A 19579-nucleotide genomic window follows, 5' to 3' on the forward strand; every position below is an offset into this window, starting at 1 on the left:
TTGGGGGTTGGTCTGTTCTCCCACGTGCCTGGTGACAGGACGAGGGGGAATGGGCTTAAGTTGCACCAGGGGAGTTTTAGGTTGGATGTTAGGAAGAACTTCTTTACCGAAAGGGATGTTAGACACTGGAACGGGCTGCCCAGGGAAGTGGTGGAGTCTCCATCCCTGGAGGTCTTTAAAAGACGTTTAGATGTAGAGCTTAGGGATATGGTTTAGTGGGGACTGTTAGTGTTAGGTCAGAAGTTGGACTTGATGATCTTGAGGTCTCTTCCAACCTAGAAAATTCTGTGAAAAAATTCTGTGATTCTGTTTTTTTTTCCTTTTTGTAGGAACGAGCATACAAGCCAATAGGCTATGTAGATCAAACAGCCATTCACTTCTCTTTGAATGGAAACCTGATACTCAAAGATTCAGATGAAGGCAGACGACAGAGTATGAGATGTGCTGTATCAGGTTGGTTTATTATCTGAAACCACAATCATTTTCAGCTAGGCACTGGAACCACTTATTAAGCATAAGGGAGTGATCATACTTCATAACCATAGAATTGAACAGCTCCTGTTTTGGCTTGCATCTTTCTAAAGAAAAAACAAACAAACAAACAAACAAACAAAAAAAAAACAGAAAGAAAACAAACAACAAAACAATCAGACAGATGTTTGCATAGTATAAAAAACAATGCATGCTTTTGGAGCCAGGTGAACATTAACACCACCGACTAAAAAGTTAAAAGCTATTTAATGTTTCTAATCATCTTCCACTTTTTGAAGTACGACAAAGAGCTAAATAGAATCTTCATTGCCATGAAAGCATGGATTGTTGTTGGCAGTGCTCTTCATAGTTGCCAAACTATTTTGGAGCAGCTTGGTGTTAGAATCAGTACACACTCAAGGCTGTGATTGGAATGTAGACATCCATCATTCTCTAATATGGTGTTATGGTTTAACCCAGCAGGCAGCTAGCATATTCATTTTTTTATCCATATAAATAAGACCAAACCACATTGTAACTCTTTTGTACCTTGTAAGCATTCTTTGTGGATGTGTGTAATTGCAGCCATTTTTGGAGGGCAGCAAGGTCCAGAGCTGAAAGGATACTTGGAAACAAAACTGCTTGGATCAGAAGTGGATTTCAGAAGTTTGATTTGAGTGGAAATCAGATTTGTGATTTAGTTCAGTGAGAATTATTGCTGTCTAATTCTAATAATAACATTGTCTCCTTCTGTGGCTTTGAGCAAACAATCATCCTGCAAATTGAGAATTGGTTACTGTGTTGTCTCATGAGAGATTAGTAGAAAAGGATGCATCCGTAAATTAATACTTCAAAAGATAGAAGAGTCTGCAGAATATGGGATAATATGTCCTTTTATCCTGGGTTTATTCACTTATCCCTTTTGTCATCAGAAAAAGCTTCTCTCGAGTCTTCTGCAGTAATATATGAAGAGACAGAGATTAAAGATGAAGAAGGCACAGAAGATACTCAGGTAATGCTCCAGAGGCATCTGAGAGCTGTCCACTTTATTTCTAATATTAGATTTGAAACTCACTTTATTGTAAAATGGGCTTGCTGAGAAGTTTCTGTGATTTGTTCTTGAAACATCTCCTGAGATCTCTCTGCTGTAGCTGAGGTCCTGCACTTTCTACTAAACAGCTGGGATACTCCTGCCTTTCTTCAGTTTGGAGAAGGTGTACATGGAGATGACAGGTCCCTACACACTAGGTCTGCCTTCATCCAGATACTTTATCAAGACAGAGTAATCTGTTGGGACCTGGAATCTTTCTGGACAACATGTGAAATCTCAACTTCCCTAAAAGGTAAACTGGTTAAGAACAAAGTATAAAGGAATGAAAGCAGCGGGCATAACTACCTGAATTAAAGATTGGCCTGACTTAAAGGCAGTTGACTGATTGGGAAAGGAGCATGCTCTAAGTAGTTTCTTCTTACCCATATAATGTCAGGCCCTGTAATCAAGTTAAGGCTAGTTTCAGATAAAGCTAACTATCTAGAAAGGAAATTAAAACTCAGAGTAATGGGAGTCTAATACAGTCTTCTGGTTCTTGGTTCCATTTTTTTTTTTTTTTTTAAATCAAAGGCAGTCGTGCTATGTTATCCTATTCATATCAGGCTCAGTTTTAAAGTAACTTAAGTTACTGGTCTTCCATCTTCCCATTTAGATATTGTTGCAGGATCTCCTTGCTCTGATAGCTAAATGTTCCTGATTTCCATCTCAAATATTTCAGTCTTATTTTTTTCTATTGTCAACTTGTAGCCATTTGAATTTGTGCCAACATTGCCATCTAGCTGAAACAGCTTTTTCCCTGTAATGTAACCCTACCTGTCCCAATGGGGTAATTCTCCAGTACCATGTCCTCTCAGCCATGGTTGGACTTACTCAGTTGGACTTGCCTATTTCACTACTGACCCATGAATATTCAGTAACAGTCTTTTCTCATAGGCAGCAGAATTCCAGTAGTCTGTGAAGAAGTGCTTCTGAAGAAGGAAGGAGACGTGTGGTCTTTTCAGGGTGGAGTTACTGCTCTATTCTCTTTCAGGCTGCAGGAGAAGAAGAGGCAGAGGAGGCAGGAACAGCAGAAGAAGTTGAAGCAGCAGAGGTAGAAGAGCCTCCTCCCCCAAGAGTGAAGGAGCAGAAGCTTGCAAACCAGTTCAACTTCATTGAAAGAGCTTCAAAGACACTCAGCAACCCTTTGAGGGTATGTTAATTTCCTTCAGTGACTGTTGAGGATCTTTCCCTGGGGAGGGCATATGGACCATCAGTGTTTGTATGTCATATTACACAATATCCTTGTAAATACTGTTAGGAGGGAAAAATACTTTTTTTTTTTTTTTTTTTTTTTTTTTTTTTTTTTTTTTCTTCCTATGGTAAAAGAATGTTTGACTGTGGTAAAACATTAAGGGTAGTACAAATGTTGATTGAAAAATTATTGATTCATGGACTTTTGGACAGCGTACAAAAAGTTTTGGTGCTATTGTAAATCCTTACACCTCCACCTGGAAATATCACTTTTAATGTCTATTTTCTCACCTGAAAAATAAAATATAGAGAGCCATGGTTAGGGTAGCATCTGAGGGTTTGGAATCCCTGAATTCAGTTTTACGACAGTCTTTTTATGGCCTTGTACTTCAGTTCTTATCCATGGAGCCAGGATAATAACTGCCCCTGTATCAAAGGGATAAAAGTTTTTAAGCTTGTGTTAAGCACAGGTACAACAGTAACTGATGCAAGTAAGCATGACAGATCCCTCCCACTCTGTGCACGTACTTTCTGATCAGTACAGACCTAAGACTTTGTGTTGTCTTGCTAAACATTTTGCTGAGCCCACAGCCATTCTCAGTGAGTATGTCTTCATGTGGCTTCCTGATTGGGCAAGAGCAGTGAGGCTGGCCCCCAGTCCAGACCTCAAACAGGAGCTTTCTAAGTCAGAGATACGTTTCAGAGGAAAAAATCATGTGTTTCCCTTGCTGCCCTGGAATCAGAGTATATACAGCTTCCCCAGAGAGCCTCACTGCCTTCTTGCAACCTAAAGTGACGGGCCTTTGCATTTGACGACCCTGAAGAGATCTAACCTAGAAGGCATATCAACTCTACTCACTAGTAGAGATGGATGGTCTCAGGAGAATTCATACAATAATGGGGTACTTGCTGCAAAGTCTGAGCAGTCTTCTGCATCTTTCAAAAATCCGTTCAGAGGCCACAGAATTAGTTATTTCTCTGTTTGTTATTAGTTAGTTAATTTGTTATTCCTCTGTCCCCAGCTCTACATATTTACTTCCCATTCATTTTCTGGGAGAGGCTTTTGTGCATCTGTGTGATTCTGTCTTTGAAAGCAGAATCTAGCCCTTAAATATCTGTGAAGTACTGTTGTTCAATGGGATGTGCACTTTCCACCTCTGAGACTGCTTTATTTCAGAGGTCAGTGAAATACTACAGGCAGCTTCTTAAAAATGTCCTGACACAACAATTCTATGATAGAAAATGCTGTTCCTTGAAATGAAAGTTTCACAGAAATATATTAAGTTCATTCAAATTTTGATGTAAGGGTGATGAAAATATTACTACAGTAAGATCAAATGAATTGTTTATAGGTTATTATTCTATTCAGCTCTTTTGTTTTGACTGTTGTACCCAGCTGGGATTTTAATATTTAGGTCAAAACTTTTCAAATTTGGTAGGATATCAGATACCATAACTAGTAGCATGATGTTTCAAATGTTAGAGCTGAAACAAACCATCTCAACACATTTGAAGTAAAATACTGAAATTAAATATTCTAAGAAGGTTTTAAAAAATGAAGATGGTCTTGTGGACCTTTTTTTGGTGCACAGAAAATCTGTGTGGTGTTGCTTGATAACCAATAATGTTTGTGTAGTGCTCTGGGAATTATTTGAATGCAGAACTAATCCAAGATCAATGTTATTCTAACTATCTGCTATGAGAAGGCAGCTGGATTCCACAGCTGGACTATGTTGTTGTAAAAAGTCTCAGTGCAAAAATTACATTTCTTTATTGTTTATTTTTTTATTTTATTTTTATTTAGGAAAGAGCATGTCAATCGGAGCCTACACCTTATAAAAACTTTTCAGCCACTGCTAACCAGGTATATCCTTTTGACTGCATAAACTTTCTTTAGAGTGTACGTAGGAAAATGTGATAAGAGAAAGGAAAAACTAAACTGTTATCTTTGCATCCTTGCACTTGGATGAACTCCCATACTGGGGCTTTGATCTCTAGTTTAAGTCTGAGAGCAAGTTAACATGGCCATGTTTTCTGCTTTTATGGGTGAACTAGCTAATGGTTTATATTTCTAAGGTCAAAAGTTTCTGTTTAGCTGCTTTTGATTGATCATCAGCCATCCTAGACAGTTTGCTTTAGAGAGTCTTAAAGACATGGAAATAGGGAAACACACTGTGAAAATGGGTCTGGGCTAAGCAAGAACTGGGATGCAGCTGAACTCTGCAGGAACAGGGACACAACTGCAGCTGCATGTTGCAGGCACTGACTCCTCCTGGGATATAGCTCTCTGAGTGTTGTTCTCTTCACTGTTGAAGAATTCCCATCAATGCATGGTGCATAAGCTGGTCATATAGGAGGAACTGTGATCCAGCATTCACTACCTGGTCAGCTGCAGGACACCTCCATCAGAGGCAGGATCAATGGGCTCTCAAAGGGGAACAACAAAATAATTAAAAAATATACATGACATGTCTGTTGCAATCTCCACTTTGAGCACCGTGCATATAGAATAGAAATCTCTGAAGATTTCCTGCAGCAGGGAGTTTACAGGGGTTCATGAAGTTTCTGAGAGTGCTGTCAAGATTTGATATATACAGATTTATTTATTTATTTATTATTTGTCTAAACTTAGCAATATGGGAAAGCAGTCAACAGGTTTCTAAAGCTTGACGCTGAACACAGTGAGGACTATAGCATAAGACACATGGAAGGTGCCCACTCGAACCCTGTTAAAATAGACTTGGGGCTGTTTTAGATAGCAGGAAAGTGCCTGTTTATTCATGATGAACAACTGTTCCACAGTTGCTTTACATTATTTTCTCCGTCTATTAAAAGTATGAAAAAAAATATTCTGCGTGATATTTTACATATGAAACATGCTATAGCTTTCTTTGGCAAGGGAATACAGCCAATTCTGCTGATTGCTTCTCACAGATGCTTACAAAGTATATCTGTGTTTATCACTGATACAAATCTTGTCTCAGACAATGTTATCAGTGTATGACAGGAACACCCAGGAGAAAGAACTAAGTAATGACAGCAGCTAAAATGGTATTGTAGGCGAGTGATAGGAGGGGGAGGGAAGGCGTCTCTGTCAAGCTGAAGACTATAACCCAGTTTATTTCTGAACTTGTAATCACAGAGTAATTGGTCTGAGATCTCCAGTCCCTTCATCTGGAGTTCCCTCCCCTCCCCTTCCCCCTTCCCCTTTTTCTTTTTTTTGACAGTGAGGTGACCTTAGAGTTGGAGAATATATAGCTATTAAGATAACCAGGCTGTTGCTGAAATTTTGCCTGAAATGTTTGAAAACTATGAGGAAAATATTTTCCTTGTTTTCTTTTTATTCTATTGAAAATTTGGATATTAAAAATACTTCAACATAAGATCTTTTAACCTAAACTCTTTTATCTTATGTTCATAATTCCCACTTCCAGTTTTCTGTTCTGCTCCTTCTCTCACTCTTTTCATCACATCGTTTCGTCTTTTCCCTGATATTTGGAACATCTTTTCTTCTCACTTCTGCCTGCAAATTTATGATACATTTTTTTTTTTTTTTTTGCTACATGTTTCTACTACCTTCTTTATTCTAGTGTTCCACTCTCCTTTTATGTATTTGAATCACACTCCTTCTCCTAAGCTGATGTGTCAGAATTAGATCATCTTTTCTTTTTGCTGAAAGTAACATAAATGCTTCAGATACAGTACTAGTACTCCAATACTAATGAATAATTGTCAAGTGGAAAAATGACTTTTGGATCTACTCAAGTGAGACGTTTCTGGCATGTGGCATAGCAGAAAATGTAGAACTGCTCTCAGTATCCATTTCATCATATGCTGCAGAGTTAGAGTCCAAGATTTAAATTGTGTTAAGCAGCTACAATTTAATTTTACAACACCACATGAGAAATGTCATAAAGCAGATGTTTAATCCATGTTTCTTATTAAACATTGTAAATTAGCCAAACAGAATGTCCTACAAAAAAGGATATGGAGTCAAAGCACCAAGAAGAGCTCCCCCAAGGGAAAGGAAGTTTTTAGGAATGCAATACCACGTTCTCAGAGAGTAAGACAAGCCCTGTCAAGCTCTAAATATCCAGGGTTTCAATCCTTCATTTCTTGCATAATAAGCTTCTGTCAATGTTACCATTGTGAAGACTATCATGTTTTTGTGATGATTTAGATGTTTGTTTTCTGGCATATACCAAAATCCTGATAAATCCTGCCTCTGTCTGTCTCTCAGTGGGAGATCTATGATGCCTATGTGGAGGAGCTTCAGAAAATGGAAAAGTCAAAAGAGAAAGAAAAATCAAAAGCTCAGATAGCAAAGAAAGAACAGAAGAAGAAGGGAAGAAAGTTAACTTCTCTGGAATCACAGGTACATTTCACAGTGCTGGAAGAAGTTTGCTCAGTGTGGTAGTGGATGTTTCCATAATGCAAGTCAGGTGAAATGCAGCAACTCATGCTGGCTGTGTAGCAAGTTCTCTCAGTTGGCAAGTAATAAACTTAAGAAGTGAAAATACTACTTTTTGCTAGAAACTGTATTTCCAAAACAGGTGCTCCATTTTCGAGTTGCTGTACTTTTTATGAGAAAGCAACAGAGTGAAGCCATAATCTTGATTTCAAACCTTATTTCCAAGAGGGATTTGTGGCTTTTCTTTTTGTCCATTATCATGTTTGTGTCTCATTTTTGATTAGCATGTGAGGCTTAAAAGTAGACACACTCTGACTTTTCAAAGACTTTTCTATGGGATGCAGAGGTATTAAGTATAATCTTTTAATCTGAAAGGCAAATAAACTGAGGATTCCCTCAAAATTTTATTAAAGCACTGTAGTGAAAAACATTTCACTACTTGTTATTATTTTAAAGATAATGCTATATAATTATAATTTGTATATTTTATAGTTGCATACATAATATATTATATGTAATACATAATTCTGGGGGCTTTACCTGGATGGGAGTGATATTTGATGAATTATTCCTTTAGTTAGAAAGTGACAGCAATGTCTACTCCAAGGCTTGAAGTGCAGTGCCACGTTCATTAATTACGCAGCATGATGCTATCTCAGTCGTGGCAATGTGGCCATCCCAAGCAGAGGAATGGTCTGCAGCAGCCTCCGTAAGTCTGGTATCTCAGAGCAGCAGGTATCGTAACTCCTGCCAGGCTCATAGCTCAGCTGGTGCTGTGGTCTTGCCATGAGGATGGCACTGACTCCTAGTCCAGGCTGCTGTGTCATAAGGATTTGCTTCATGTTCCAAAATGTTTTCAGAGGGTTCAGGAGGTTTCTATTACCAGAGTTTAATCTATATATAATAGTGCGTGGTTCTTTTTCTCCCCAGCCTAAATTAAACCTAACTTGCATTTAGAATGAAAACTGAAATATTACCATATTGATTAGAGAAAAATGCACTGAGAACTGTAACACTGAGACATGGAATTCAGTTCTTAGATTGCCCCTAGTACAGATGTAGATATATCAGTGTAACTAAGGTGCATCTATATAATATGGGCTGTCTCCTGAAACTGGTTTTAGCACTTTCATACTGTACACTGATACAACGATAGAGGATTTGGTTGGTTTAGCTTTCCTGTAGCACTGTGCCATCAAAAGTCTTACAGCACGAGCAGATGAGAAACATGTTCTGACAGGATTCTGCCTGTGTACAGTGCCATTGAAATTCACGGTCCTTTCTCAGCTAATAAACCTTTCACCTAATTAAGTGTCACAGAACTAAGCTTGAAGTCAGTGATACAATTATGCGCTTAAGAGTGGACTGCTAAAAGCTGATCATTAAAATGAAATAAAAATTCTACCAATGAAACAATATTGTAAATACTGCTACTTGCTCAACTGACAGCAGTGGGAATCTGAAATACACTTCCCTCCTTTTGCTGCTTTGACTTTCACTTGTAGCACTTACCAGAAGAATTGCAGGGCATTCAGAAAGTCAATACGCTGAAAAAGTGAAAGGGAAAGCCTCTTTATGCAGAGCCAGTATCCAAAATTGGAACCCACTGTGAGGCTGGTGGGTCAGTTTGAAGTGTATGAACTGCTGATTTTTCCAGTCCTTAATTGGAAACATTTAACCTGGATGAATTCAAAGCTAGACACAGACTTAAAACAGGCATTACATCTGGTTATGTGTAGCTGTATGTGTGTTTGGGCCCCTCACTATAAGAAGGGTTTTGAGTTGCTTGAGTGTGTGCAGAGAACAGCAACAAAGCTGGTGAAGGGAATAGAAAACCAGAGTTTCCAGGAGTGGCTGAGGGAGCTGGGACTGTTTAGTCTGGAGAAAAAGAGGCAGAGGGGAGACCTCCTTGCTGTCTACAACTACGTGCAATGAGGTTGTAGCAAGGAGGGTGTCAGTCTCTTTTTGGAGGTGACAAGTGGTAGGACTCAGGTGACAAGTGATAGGACATGAGTAAGCAGTCTCAAGTTTAGAGAGGGGACATTTATATTGGACAAGAGGAATAATTTCTTAATGGAGAGGGTGTTTAAGCATCAGGACAGGCAGCCCAGTGCAGTGGTGGAGTCCACACCCCTGGAGGTTTTTAAGGTGTGGACGAGGCACTAAGGGATGTGGTTTAGTGATAGGACTTGGAGAGTCAGGTTGATGGTTGGACTTCATGATCTTGAAGGAAAAGGTAATTGTGATCTTTTCCAACCTAGATGATTCTGTGATTCTATGAAAATTAAAGATAGATGGCATCAGAATTTGTTCTTCTTGTCTCAAGTTAGCAAATGTAAAAGTGGGTTTTGTGGAGCTTCTAACTCACAGGTTATATAGTTTGGGCTACACTGAGTGATTAGAACAGAGCTTTTCCAACTAAAGACTTTCTGAGGACATCCTGCCTTTGATCATTGCTGAAGAGGAGCTGTGGAACATCAAGCAGGAGATCTGGCTGACCTGTACAAAGGCTAAAATCAAGGATCCCGAGGCTAGAAGTAGTAAATGATTTCCACCATTGTTTCTGTAAGGTTGGCAGCTGAATAGGACAAGACTGTGATAGCTACTGCAAAAGCATAGGATTCAGCCCAAAGGGAAGAAGAGAAAGAACTGAATGAACATTACTGAAGCCAGATCTCTGATGGAAGCTTTTACTGTAAGAGACCATGAAAGAGAAGATCCAAAAACTCGAGCTGCAGCTGGAGTTGACAGTAAGGGTCAGGTGATGATCTGAAAGCATAGTAAAATAGAAGAATACTGAGGCCCAGAGAGCAGATGGCTGGGTGAGGAAGAACATGATCCATGAAGAAGAATGTGGCCAAAAGCAGAGAAGAGAAGGAGCCTTGAAGTGGAACAGAAGGGCCTTGCTATGGGAGAAGAGGTAGAATTAAGGCGCTCAGTGCACTGAAGAATGAGGAGAAAAAGCAGGAAAGATGTGGTTTGGCAAAGAGAGAGGCAGCTCTCAGAAAAGGGAATGGAGATAACCAGGGATTCCAGCTGAAGGAAGGATGAGTATGATATAAAGAACAATATGAGTGAATAAAAGACAGGATGACAGAAAGTATTTGCCTGGTGCCTGTGATGATGGGCTCTTTTAAATCTCTCAGTACATCTGTCACTCAAATGGAGCTAGAGAGAAGAGGATGTACTACATCCAAGAGCAGGGGTACAACATTTGAAACCTTTCCTCAGTTTTCAATAAAGGCAGCAAAATAGAAGATGAAGAACATGGAATACCAAAGAGGAATGATACAAAATTTTCTGAGATGAAAATAGTTGGAAGCAGAGAGAAACAGGCAGAAGTGTTGTATCTGCTTGTCCTGTTCTTAATGTTCCTGAACCATCTGCTTATGGCTCTGATTAAAGAGAGGATCCTGGCCTACAGATACTCGTGGTCTGATCTAGTATGACCCTCTTCATGTTATGTGAGCAGCGAAATTAGTGTGTCTGAGGTAGAAGTAAAATTAAGCAGAGCTTAATGCACCTAAGTTGATGAAAGCTGTCTTCTCTCACTGTGAGGTGACAAGACATGAAATCACAAGTCTAATAATAAGGATCACAGGTCTGATAATAAAGGATCTTTCAAAAGAGGGATGGAGCTATGTAATTGGAGAATAATAAGGGTAGGTTATATGTAAGAGGTATAAAAATGGTTCAATTAGTCTGACTTATACCAATACGTGGCAATAGATTTAATTTGGAGGGAAAAATACAGGAATGGGAGAAAATATGAGAAAATAACATATGTGTTTGTCAAAGGTAGGCTGTATCCAAATAGTCTCATCTTTCTTCTTTGGTAAGAGAAAGGTTGTGGTTTCCCTTAACAAGGAAAGCATACTGAAGATAATCTAGCTGATGTTCTGTAAAGCTATTGCTATAATGCCTTTGGGGAAATGATTAGGTAAACCTGAAAGGTTGTTACTGGTACAGACTGAAAGGACTGGTGGAGAGGAAGGCTGTGTATTTTGGAATATTATAAAATCTTAGATAAGGTGAGGGCTTACTGTTGAAATGACAGAAATGTGAGTGCATCAGCTGGTGAGTTATGGCTATGAAATGACAGGTACATTGCTAGAAAATCGTGTATGAGGGTTAGCAGAGAAATGTTATTTCTATTATGTTTGTCCCCCAGTAGCACTCCCTGTTTCTGAGGTATGCCCAGTGAGATAGCCTAGACCACAGGTTTAGAATTATCATTTGGAAGCTCATGGATGACCAGCAGTTATTTTTGAAATAACAGCTGAAGCCCAAATGCAATTAACCTTCACATTAGTGTTCGCCTGCTCCTGTTCAACACAAGGAGAGGATGGGCTGTTACCAACTCGCTTGTCTTCATTCGTCTGCTTACAACATGTCAGTATTAAAAAATAATGAAAATGAGCAAATGAGCACAAGGAATAACTACTTAACAGCATTCGAACTGGGGGTCTCTATTTGGGATTTGCAGTGGGTGTTTGCAGTGCATGGAGGTGTTGGCTGGGCAATAGAGAGCAACATATCTGTACCATGCTTTTCTCTCTGAAAGCCTGGACTTTGATATATAGTGATATATCAACAGAAGCTTTGTTTCATGCTGCAAGGAGTGTGGAGTTGCACATTGCAACTGGCCAGCTGCTGAGAGGCAAATGTGAAGCAATTAGTGTTGATGAATAGTAGAACAAGACCAGAACATTTATTTTCAAAGTACCAGCCCATTATCTATCTTACCATATGATTCAAGTAACATTATTGCTGTTCTAAAAATAATTTATGCACGGAAATAAATGAAATAAATTTGTTAGCTGATTAGCTCTCATTTGGCTCGCTACCCCAGAGTTGCCCTACAAAGAAGAAAGTCAGTTTCAAACAGATCTTTAAAAAATGAAATTATGCGTATCATTTCCACTGAAGACTTATTTCAGTAGGATACAAAATAAATCAAACCTGAAATAGCACAGGCTCTAGTGAGAAAATGACTTACTCTGATGCAGTTTAATGTTAAAAAATGTAGTTATTCATGGCTGCATTGCTAACAGCTTAGCTACCTAATAGGAAAGCTCACTTAAAGCTCTTTGAATTCATCTGGACAGTTTCCTGCATTGCAGAAAATGTTCCACTGGATAATGCATTATTTCTGTAATTACCGGGTCTTTTTGTTTTAAGCCTGCTTACCAATGACAACAACAACAAAAATGATTTTATAGATGTTGCAGGATCTAGCATTCATCTTTGAGAACACAATAAAGCAAGTCTTGTCTTCTGCTCTTCAGTCTGGAATGATGATGTCTCAGGTTGGAAATTCAGAAAGTTTGCAGTGCAGCTTTCCTTGCATGTGTAAGAGAACAAGAGCTACAGTTTTGTTCGTGTCTGTAGGGTACAGCACTGCTGTTCTTCCCCAGCTCCTTCCAACAGCACAGGCATGTTAAAAGGGAAGAGAGATTTTTTCTGCATAGTAGGTGAATTAACGGCTTAGCTAACACACCTGATGAACCAGCAGGACTCCGGGTGATCCATTCTTTATACCTAGTAACGATGACTTTTTCAGTGTTGGAGAGAAAATTATTTATTGCTCTTTGCTTTTTCTAAAACAAGTTGTAACCTTTTCAACATTTAACGCCTGTCAATTAAGCTTCTTCAGAGCAATATGCTGGTGGCAGCCAATGTAATTTTTGTAGTCATGATCCCAATATCGCTGGACAAGTGTTAGCAAAGGTGAATTCCTTTTTTTTTTTTTTTTTTCCCCTAGGATGTGTTTTAAAGAATGACAGGTCTTATTGTGGCAGAAGCAGTAATAGCAACTTAAAGTCAAAAGAGTGAAATCCCAGCAATTGAGAGTATTGATTTCTACTTGGGAAGCATCCTCTTTCTCTCCCTCTTCAATTTCTCTCAATACTTATGAAGTCCTAGCATCTAAAGAATATTTTGCAGAAAATAAAACTGTTAACATTTGAAAACATATGTCCCTGTGCTTTCTAAAATTCTGAACATGGCAGTATATTCTCTGTGTGGTTCTCAAGAAGGCCTCCCACTGACCTAGGAAAAAGCTGAAGAACACGAGAGTGGTCACACTGATTCAAATCAGGTCTCTAAGCATAAGTGAATGTGTAAGGAAGGTGGAGAACACTTGGTATGTACATCATACCCCTCCCAGCCCCAAATATTCTTCCAGCCTTCAATACTTTCAGCTGTTTCCTGGGCTTGATGTGGTTTGGCACATAGATGGAGGTATCTGTTCAGTCTTCCTTGAACCTATGTAAAATTCTTGCATCTGCAGCAGCCTTTGACATGGAGTTGCACAGATGTTGTCCTTCTATAAGTCACCTCATTTTCTTTGTTTTAAAGTTGATTTCTGCTGACTTCACTTGACAGCCCTACTTTGTGTGTTGGAAGAGGCAGTGACTAGTCATCTACTGTCCATCCTCTCAGTTTTTTTTTGGATTTCACAGACCTGTTTCATGTCTTCTTATGCCATCTCCTCCAGACTGGCAAGTCCCAGCCTACTCAGTTTTTCCTGGAACAGAAACTATCCCAGACCATGAGTCATCCCTCTTGCTCTTCTGCAAACTTTTTCAAGTTCTACTTTATCCTTTCTGAGGTGAGAAAAGACTGTAGACATTAATGAAGATGCAGGCAAACTGTGAATTTATAAAAAGTGTTATAGATTATAAAAATGATTTTTTTTTCTCCTTTGTCCTGTCATCTTTATGTTCTTGCAGCAAGACTGTTTCTGTTGAGTTTGTGCAGGGCCCAGGAAAGAAGCAAAGGGCTGGAATGCACCTAACCCAATGTTATGTTCTTGGTTCTGATTGTGACTGTGCAATGGTTTTGACATGTCATTTAATTTTTTCTTCTAATGCTCAGATCACTCTGTGGGCTGTGCCAAGGATGGCAAGTTTCTTTTCAGTGTCCTCACTATGAAGGAAACCATGCTGTGCTGGCAGCCATCAGTCCCTGGCAGGGGTTTGAAGATGAAAGGCTTTGCAGACCTGATGGGACTTTGGGGCAGCAGTTGTAGAGGGGGATTCAGGTTCTTGGAGCAGCATGCTGTCAGAGTGCTTTGCATATGCCTTGGTATTATTCTCACATCATTATGCAGACCTGTGCTGTCATCATCCTCGAGGTCCTGCACAGCCTGGGTGCTTTTAAGCTCTGTCCCTCCAGTTGCTGGCACATAGACTTACTGTCCTACTTGCTATTTAGTTCAACTTGGATTTTGCTTGTGTTCAGTCGAACATACACCCAGGTTTCAACACTCACATGGAAAGAGCTTGTTAGGAATCAAGTTTAAAAATAGATAGGATGAGACTGTGGTGATCATACACCTGGCTCGATCAGATGAGCATACCAACCTGCCACACACTGGCAGTTAAAAAGTACGTGGGGACTGCTGGCCTTGTGAGATGCCACTCCCCCAAAGGTCTCCGATACTTGCATAACTGAAGCTCATCCTGCATACCTTCACACCTGCAGGTGTGCCCACTTGCGGTGCTTCTTGGCAAGGACGGGATTTTCCACAGTATGAAAGCAATTTCAACAAAAGCTGGATAGCAAGCTGCCCTTTACATGTCTATTATGTATTGTATGAGCTCATGGGTCTATGTATACATCAAGTTGGGATTATCCAGTGATTAACTGGAGGATTTCTAAATCCTGTGATCTTAATTTAAGTCATGATACCCTAAAGTTCTCCAGGCAGATAAGAGAGGTTGATGATGAATGATCAAACATGATTGTGTTACTGAAGTTAAAGAACTATTGCCAGGTGAGGTGGGGGAGAGATTGTGTGTGTGCTTTTAGCTCATCCCATCATGAGATAGACTGGATGAGCTGAGGAAGACAAGACTCTACCCGTCTTTGCAGACAAGAACCTTGCCATTGAGCTAAATCAGGAACAATTTCTGAAGTTACTGCAGCTCAGGTATGGATGGCATCTTGCTGAACTTAAAGAATTACTGCGTTAATTCAAGTGCCTTTATCATTAGGTGCTAGTGTGAGGAGCTTCAAATTATCCTTTAGTCCAGATGAAAAGACTCAAGTTTATAAGTCACAGAAGGTCTGAAGGACTTGTAAAAAGGTTATAAATTTTCTCTTCCTTGTTTATCTTTTTTCAACAGAGTGATGATATAACCAAGATCTCAAAGGCTGCTAAAATAATGGAGCGAATGGTGAATCAGAATATATTTGATGACATTGCACAAGGTACAGCCCTGCAGGGAGATGCTGTTTGCACTCGAGCCAGAATTCCTCCAGATGAGTGGCCACAGCTGTAGCAAGAATCCCAATAAATCCTTTGGGAAGCTAGGAGGAATTTTGGCAAAAGATGCCAAGGCGGAGGTTGACAGTGGAAGATTGGAGTGCAGTCAGTGCCTCTCTGAGCAACTGGTTGGTGACCTTATGGCATACTAGTGTCTCCAGTGCTGAATGTTAGAGAAACAGGGCTAAAATGAACAGGGCTAGCAATTGCTGACTCACACAAGGCAAACAGGACGGCAGACTGCTATCACTTAACGGAAATGCCCATCAGCCCTGTTCAGAGCAGGGTGGGCCAGCAGGTCTGGTAAGCGTTGTCCTGATGCTTTTCCCTCCCTAAGCAGTTGGTTTCCTCCTGCATGCAGGTGCTGGTGACAAAGCAGCCAGTGCAGAGCAACCCTCCTGCTGGCATACAGCCCCCATCCACGAGACATACGTAGTGTTGTTGTTATTTTGCAAGGGTTTTTCTATCTTTGCCACCTCCTGAAAGGCCACATCTAGCTCAGGGAATGGCTTGAGGTCACTCCTTGCTCAGGGCTGCTGCTTTCTTTTTCATCCTTTGTCTGCTTTCAAACCATCAGCTTTTTGGTGTAAGGACTTGGTGCTTGTTAAAGTGCATTTACAAGACTTAGGTGCTCTTTTGGGGTTTGGACGTAAGGACTGAAACAGTTTTTATACTAACAGTCAGGTTGTACAGAGGCCATGAGGCTCTTTCAAAGCTTATCTGTTACTACAGTATGCTGATGTATTTCAGGTTTGTTCAACAAGGCATATTCTTTGATTCTTGCTTTTAGATTTTAAATATTTTGAGGATGCCTCCGATGAATACAGGGACCAGAAAGGAACCCTCCTCCCACTCTGGAAGTTTCAGTATGACAAAACCAAGAGACTTGCAGTTACTGCCATCTCCTGGTAAGTCTCTTTAGTGCAAACTTGCTCTCAGCTGTTTTGCAGAGAAGTGCAATTAATTACCATGCCACCTTACCAAGGCAGTGTTGGTTTCTGTGGGAACACTTTTTTGAATAATTGCAGTCAGGTACTTTCACACCTAAACATGCCAGGTGCTTCTGGACGGGAAACACCTTGTGTAAGGCTCAATATGCCAGGCTTGGGACATTCAGCAAAAGGTGAAGGTACAGCAGGCTTGGGGCAGTGCTAGGACAAAGTAAGTACAGTTTGCAGAGCAAACAAGAGCCCCCTTCTTGGGAAAGCAGGATAGACATATTGTGTCTTTGGATATGCCAGGCAGTGGAAGCAGGGACGTGTGGCCTGGGATGCCATCTGGATGTGCAGGGATGGGATGAGGAAAGGCAAGGCACAGATGGAGTTGAACTTTGCAAGAGATTCAAGGAATAACGAGAAGGGATTCTATTGGTACATTTGTCAGAAAAGAAAGGCCAAGAAGAATGTACCTCCCTCTGATGGATGAGAAGGGAGACATGGAGAAGGCTGAGGTACTGAACAAGTTTTTTGTCTCAATCTTCACTGCCAGTCAGGCTTCCTGTTTCTCTTAAGTTCCTGAACCTGTAAGCAAGGGCTGGGGAGCAAAGTCCCTCCCACTGTAAACAAAGAGCAAGTCCGAGTGCTCATCAAGTTCATCATGTGCAAGTACTTGATGAAATAGAGCAGGTACAACTTTATGGGACTGAATGAAATGCGTCCCAGGGTCCTGAGGGAACTGGGTGATGTAGCTTCTAATCCACTCTCGATCATATTTGAAAAGTTTTGGCAGTCAGGTGAAATCCTCAGTGACTGGAAAAGGAAACATCACTCCCATTTTCAAAAAGGGTAGAAAGGAGGACCTGGGGAACTACAGACCAGTGAGCCTCACCTCTGTGCTTGGATCATGGAACCTATCCTCCTGGAAGCAGTGTCAAGGCACATGCAGGACAAGGAATTGATCCAAGCCAGCACAGCTTGTTTATTTCTGGTCAGTCCAAAAACTGTCACTGTTTTTAAAGTATTATTATCATGGTAATTACCATGAAAAAATACTCATCAACAACCTGGATGAGTCCTTTACTTTTTAACATACTTGATTCTCCCCAGAACTGTTTTGATCATGCACATAAATGTGAGACTTAGATAGCCTCTGCCTTGTGCTTCTCTGCAGACAAGCCTCTTCTCACTTGTTTGTGGGACAGTGTGATCACATCTGTGTCTTGCCAAAGAGGATCTATGGAGAGACAGAGCAGGACTGCAGTCTTCTGTCTTTTCAAACCACTGCAGTTACTATACTTTAATAGAATATTGAGGGTGTAGTTGTGTGAGAATTACAAAATAGCACTAAAATGAGGTATAAAATTGGGGATAAATGGCATCTTTTATAGGTAGCTTATGTTGCAGTTATTCTTGCCTCAAGGAAATTACAACAGAAAAATAGCCCTGGAATTGGAAGAATGACCCAAATTGCTTTATGTAATAAGCTTTTCTAATTTAATTTTTGTTCTCATATTGTTAGCAGTGACAATACTAGTGGAATGCTAGTGACTTTAGTGGATAGAGCAAGACCATTAGACTGCCTAGGTATTAGCCCAAGTGAAGAATGAGAAAAGTTTTTATTTTTTTAATTCAGAGTAGTCAGAGGGGAGAATCATCAGGTAAGTTTCACTTCCATTTGTTTCACTTCCATTTGTTTCACAGAAATTTTTGTCATTGATTGTGCTGTGTGATCTTAGGGCCAGTATTGCATTTTGTCCCATGTAAACCCTACACTAACTGTCCACAAACAGCAGAAGTTGTAAAGGTAGATGTTTTTCAAATAAAGGGATTTAAGAAGGCATAATAACTAATTACTCAGTCAGTATCCTTCATCAAATATACTGATCATCTCTTCAGTCAGAAGAGAGTTTCCCTTACTGGTCTGTGGTAATAATCGTGAATTTTTAAACTTACAGCTGTTTCTTGAAGCATCCATCATTATTTAGTGATAGGTAGGGAAACTAAGTTAATTGAGTTTTATTCTTTTGTGGTTTAGAAACTCCTTTATTCTTGCTTCTGAAAAATGGTTACCACCACATTCCTGCCTTTTTCCTTTCCTCAAAGACAGCATTATTAAAAGTGAAGATTACATGATCATGAAGTGCACAGGCCAAGAAATGATGGAGACTGACATTGTATCTCAGTCTTTGCCATTTTTATCCTTTTCATCTACTGCTGTGGTCTTCAGATGTTCTGTTTCTTGTATGCATATTGAATCCAGAAGAATTACTCACGCATGAACTTTACTAGTGCATATATTCAAAGGGTCAAGCCGTTAGACTGTATGCAGTCCTGTGGGAATGGGCTCTGATGTTAACGTGTGAAACATGGTGCATTTCTGTGGAAGAATATGGTTAATAATAAATGAAAACTTATATGAATTTTCTCATTACAGGAATCCGAAGTACAAGGACCTATTTGCAGTGGGGTATGGCTCTTGTAAGTAACAAATGCAGAAATATCGTTGAGGGATTTAAAATATTAAACTGGTGCATTGAGATTAAATCATTTTATACAGCACAGATTGCTTCTCATAGAAAAGACTCGCCTAATTTCATAGCTGTAAATTAAGATTTATCTCAAGAGTGAAATTATACCTTTACGTTCCTTGACATGAACATCCTTCCACAAATAAATAAACGTAGGCAGTGCTAGCCAGGGCTTCTGGTTTATGATAGTGCTGACTCTCCCTTAGGTCAAGGGCTTGCCTCTAGAAGCACCACATTTTTTTTTTTTTTTTTTTTTTTTTTACCTGATGGTCTGTGATTGGCATTTCCCTGTTCCCACTCTTTGATTCCTGAAAGACCAGACATTTTTTCAGAAGTTAATGGTGAGATACTCCTCTAAATGTAAACTCATGGTTCTCTTGCAGGGGGACATCTTCTAGGGATGTATCGGAAGGCCTGTATGTTGTGAAAGGACACCTCCCCTACTGTAGTGTCTGGGATTAGATATGTGATAATTATGAGCAGCTATGGACATCTCTGGTTCAGAGTTTCCTGTGTTAATCCATTGTAATTTCTATCCAGTATTATTGCTCTCACATTCAGGAAAATAGAAAAGAATTCTAACAAGTTGATATTTTCTCACCATTTTTGAGCGAGTTGATACTTTCTCACCATTTACCTGCTCAGTTTATTTTTGGGTTGGTATTTCTTGGTTTGATT

The 19579-nt window shown here is 39.8% G+C and overlaps 1 protein-coding gene across 2 annotated transcripts in view; it reads left to right on the forward strand.

The window, feature by feature from the left end:
• Nucleotides 1-19579, forward strand: part of DNAI1 (dynein axonemal intermediate chain 1) — a 140859-nt gene that overhangs the window by 15427 nt on the left and 105853 nt on the right. Inside the window, exons 5-12 of one of the 2 annotated variants that reach the window (XM_035310178.1) lie at nt 330-453; nt 1404-1483; nt 2553-2711; nt 4557-4616; nt 6993-7127; nt 15296-15380; nt 16226-16343; nt 18808-18851. In XM_035310178.1, coding sequence (XP_035166069.1) covers nt 330-453; nt 1404-1483; nt 2553-2711; nt 4557-4616; nt 6993-7127; nt 15296-15380; nt 16226-16343; nt 18808-18851 — 805 coding nt within the window. The remainder of the gene's footprint in view (nt 1-329; nt 454-1403; nt 1484-2552; nt 2712-4556; nt 4617-6992; nt 7128-15295; nt 15381-16225; nt 16344-18807; nt 18852-19579) is intronic. The other variant, XM_035310179.1, reaches the window with a different exon arrangement.

The sequence above is a fragment of the Oxyura jamaicensis genome, chromosome Z (genome assembly GCF_011077185.1).
Source record: "Oxyura jamaicensis isolate SHBP4307 breed ruddy duck chromosome Z, BPBGC_Ojam_1.0, whole genome shotgun sequence".
NCBI classification, from domain to species: domain Eukaryota; kingdom Metazoa; phylum Chordata; class Aves; order Anseriformes; family Anatidae; genus Oxyura; species Oxyura jamaicensis.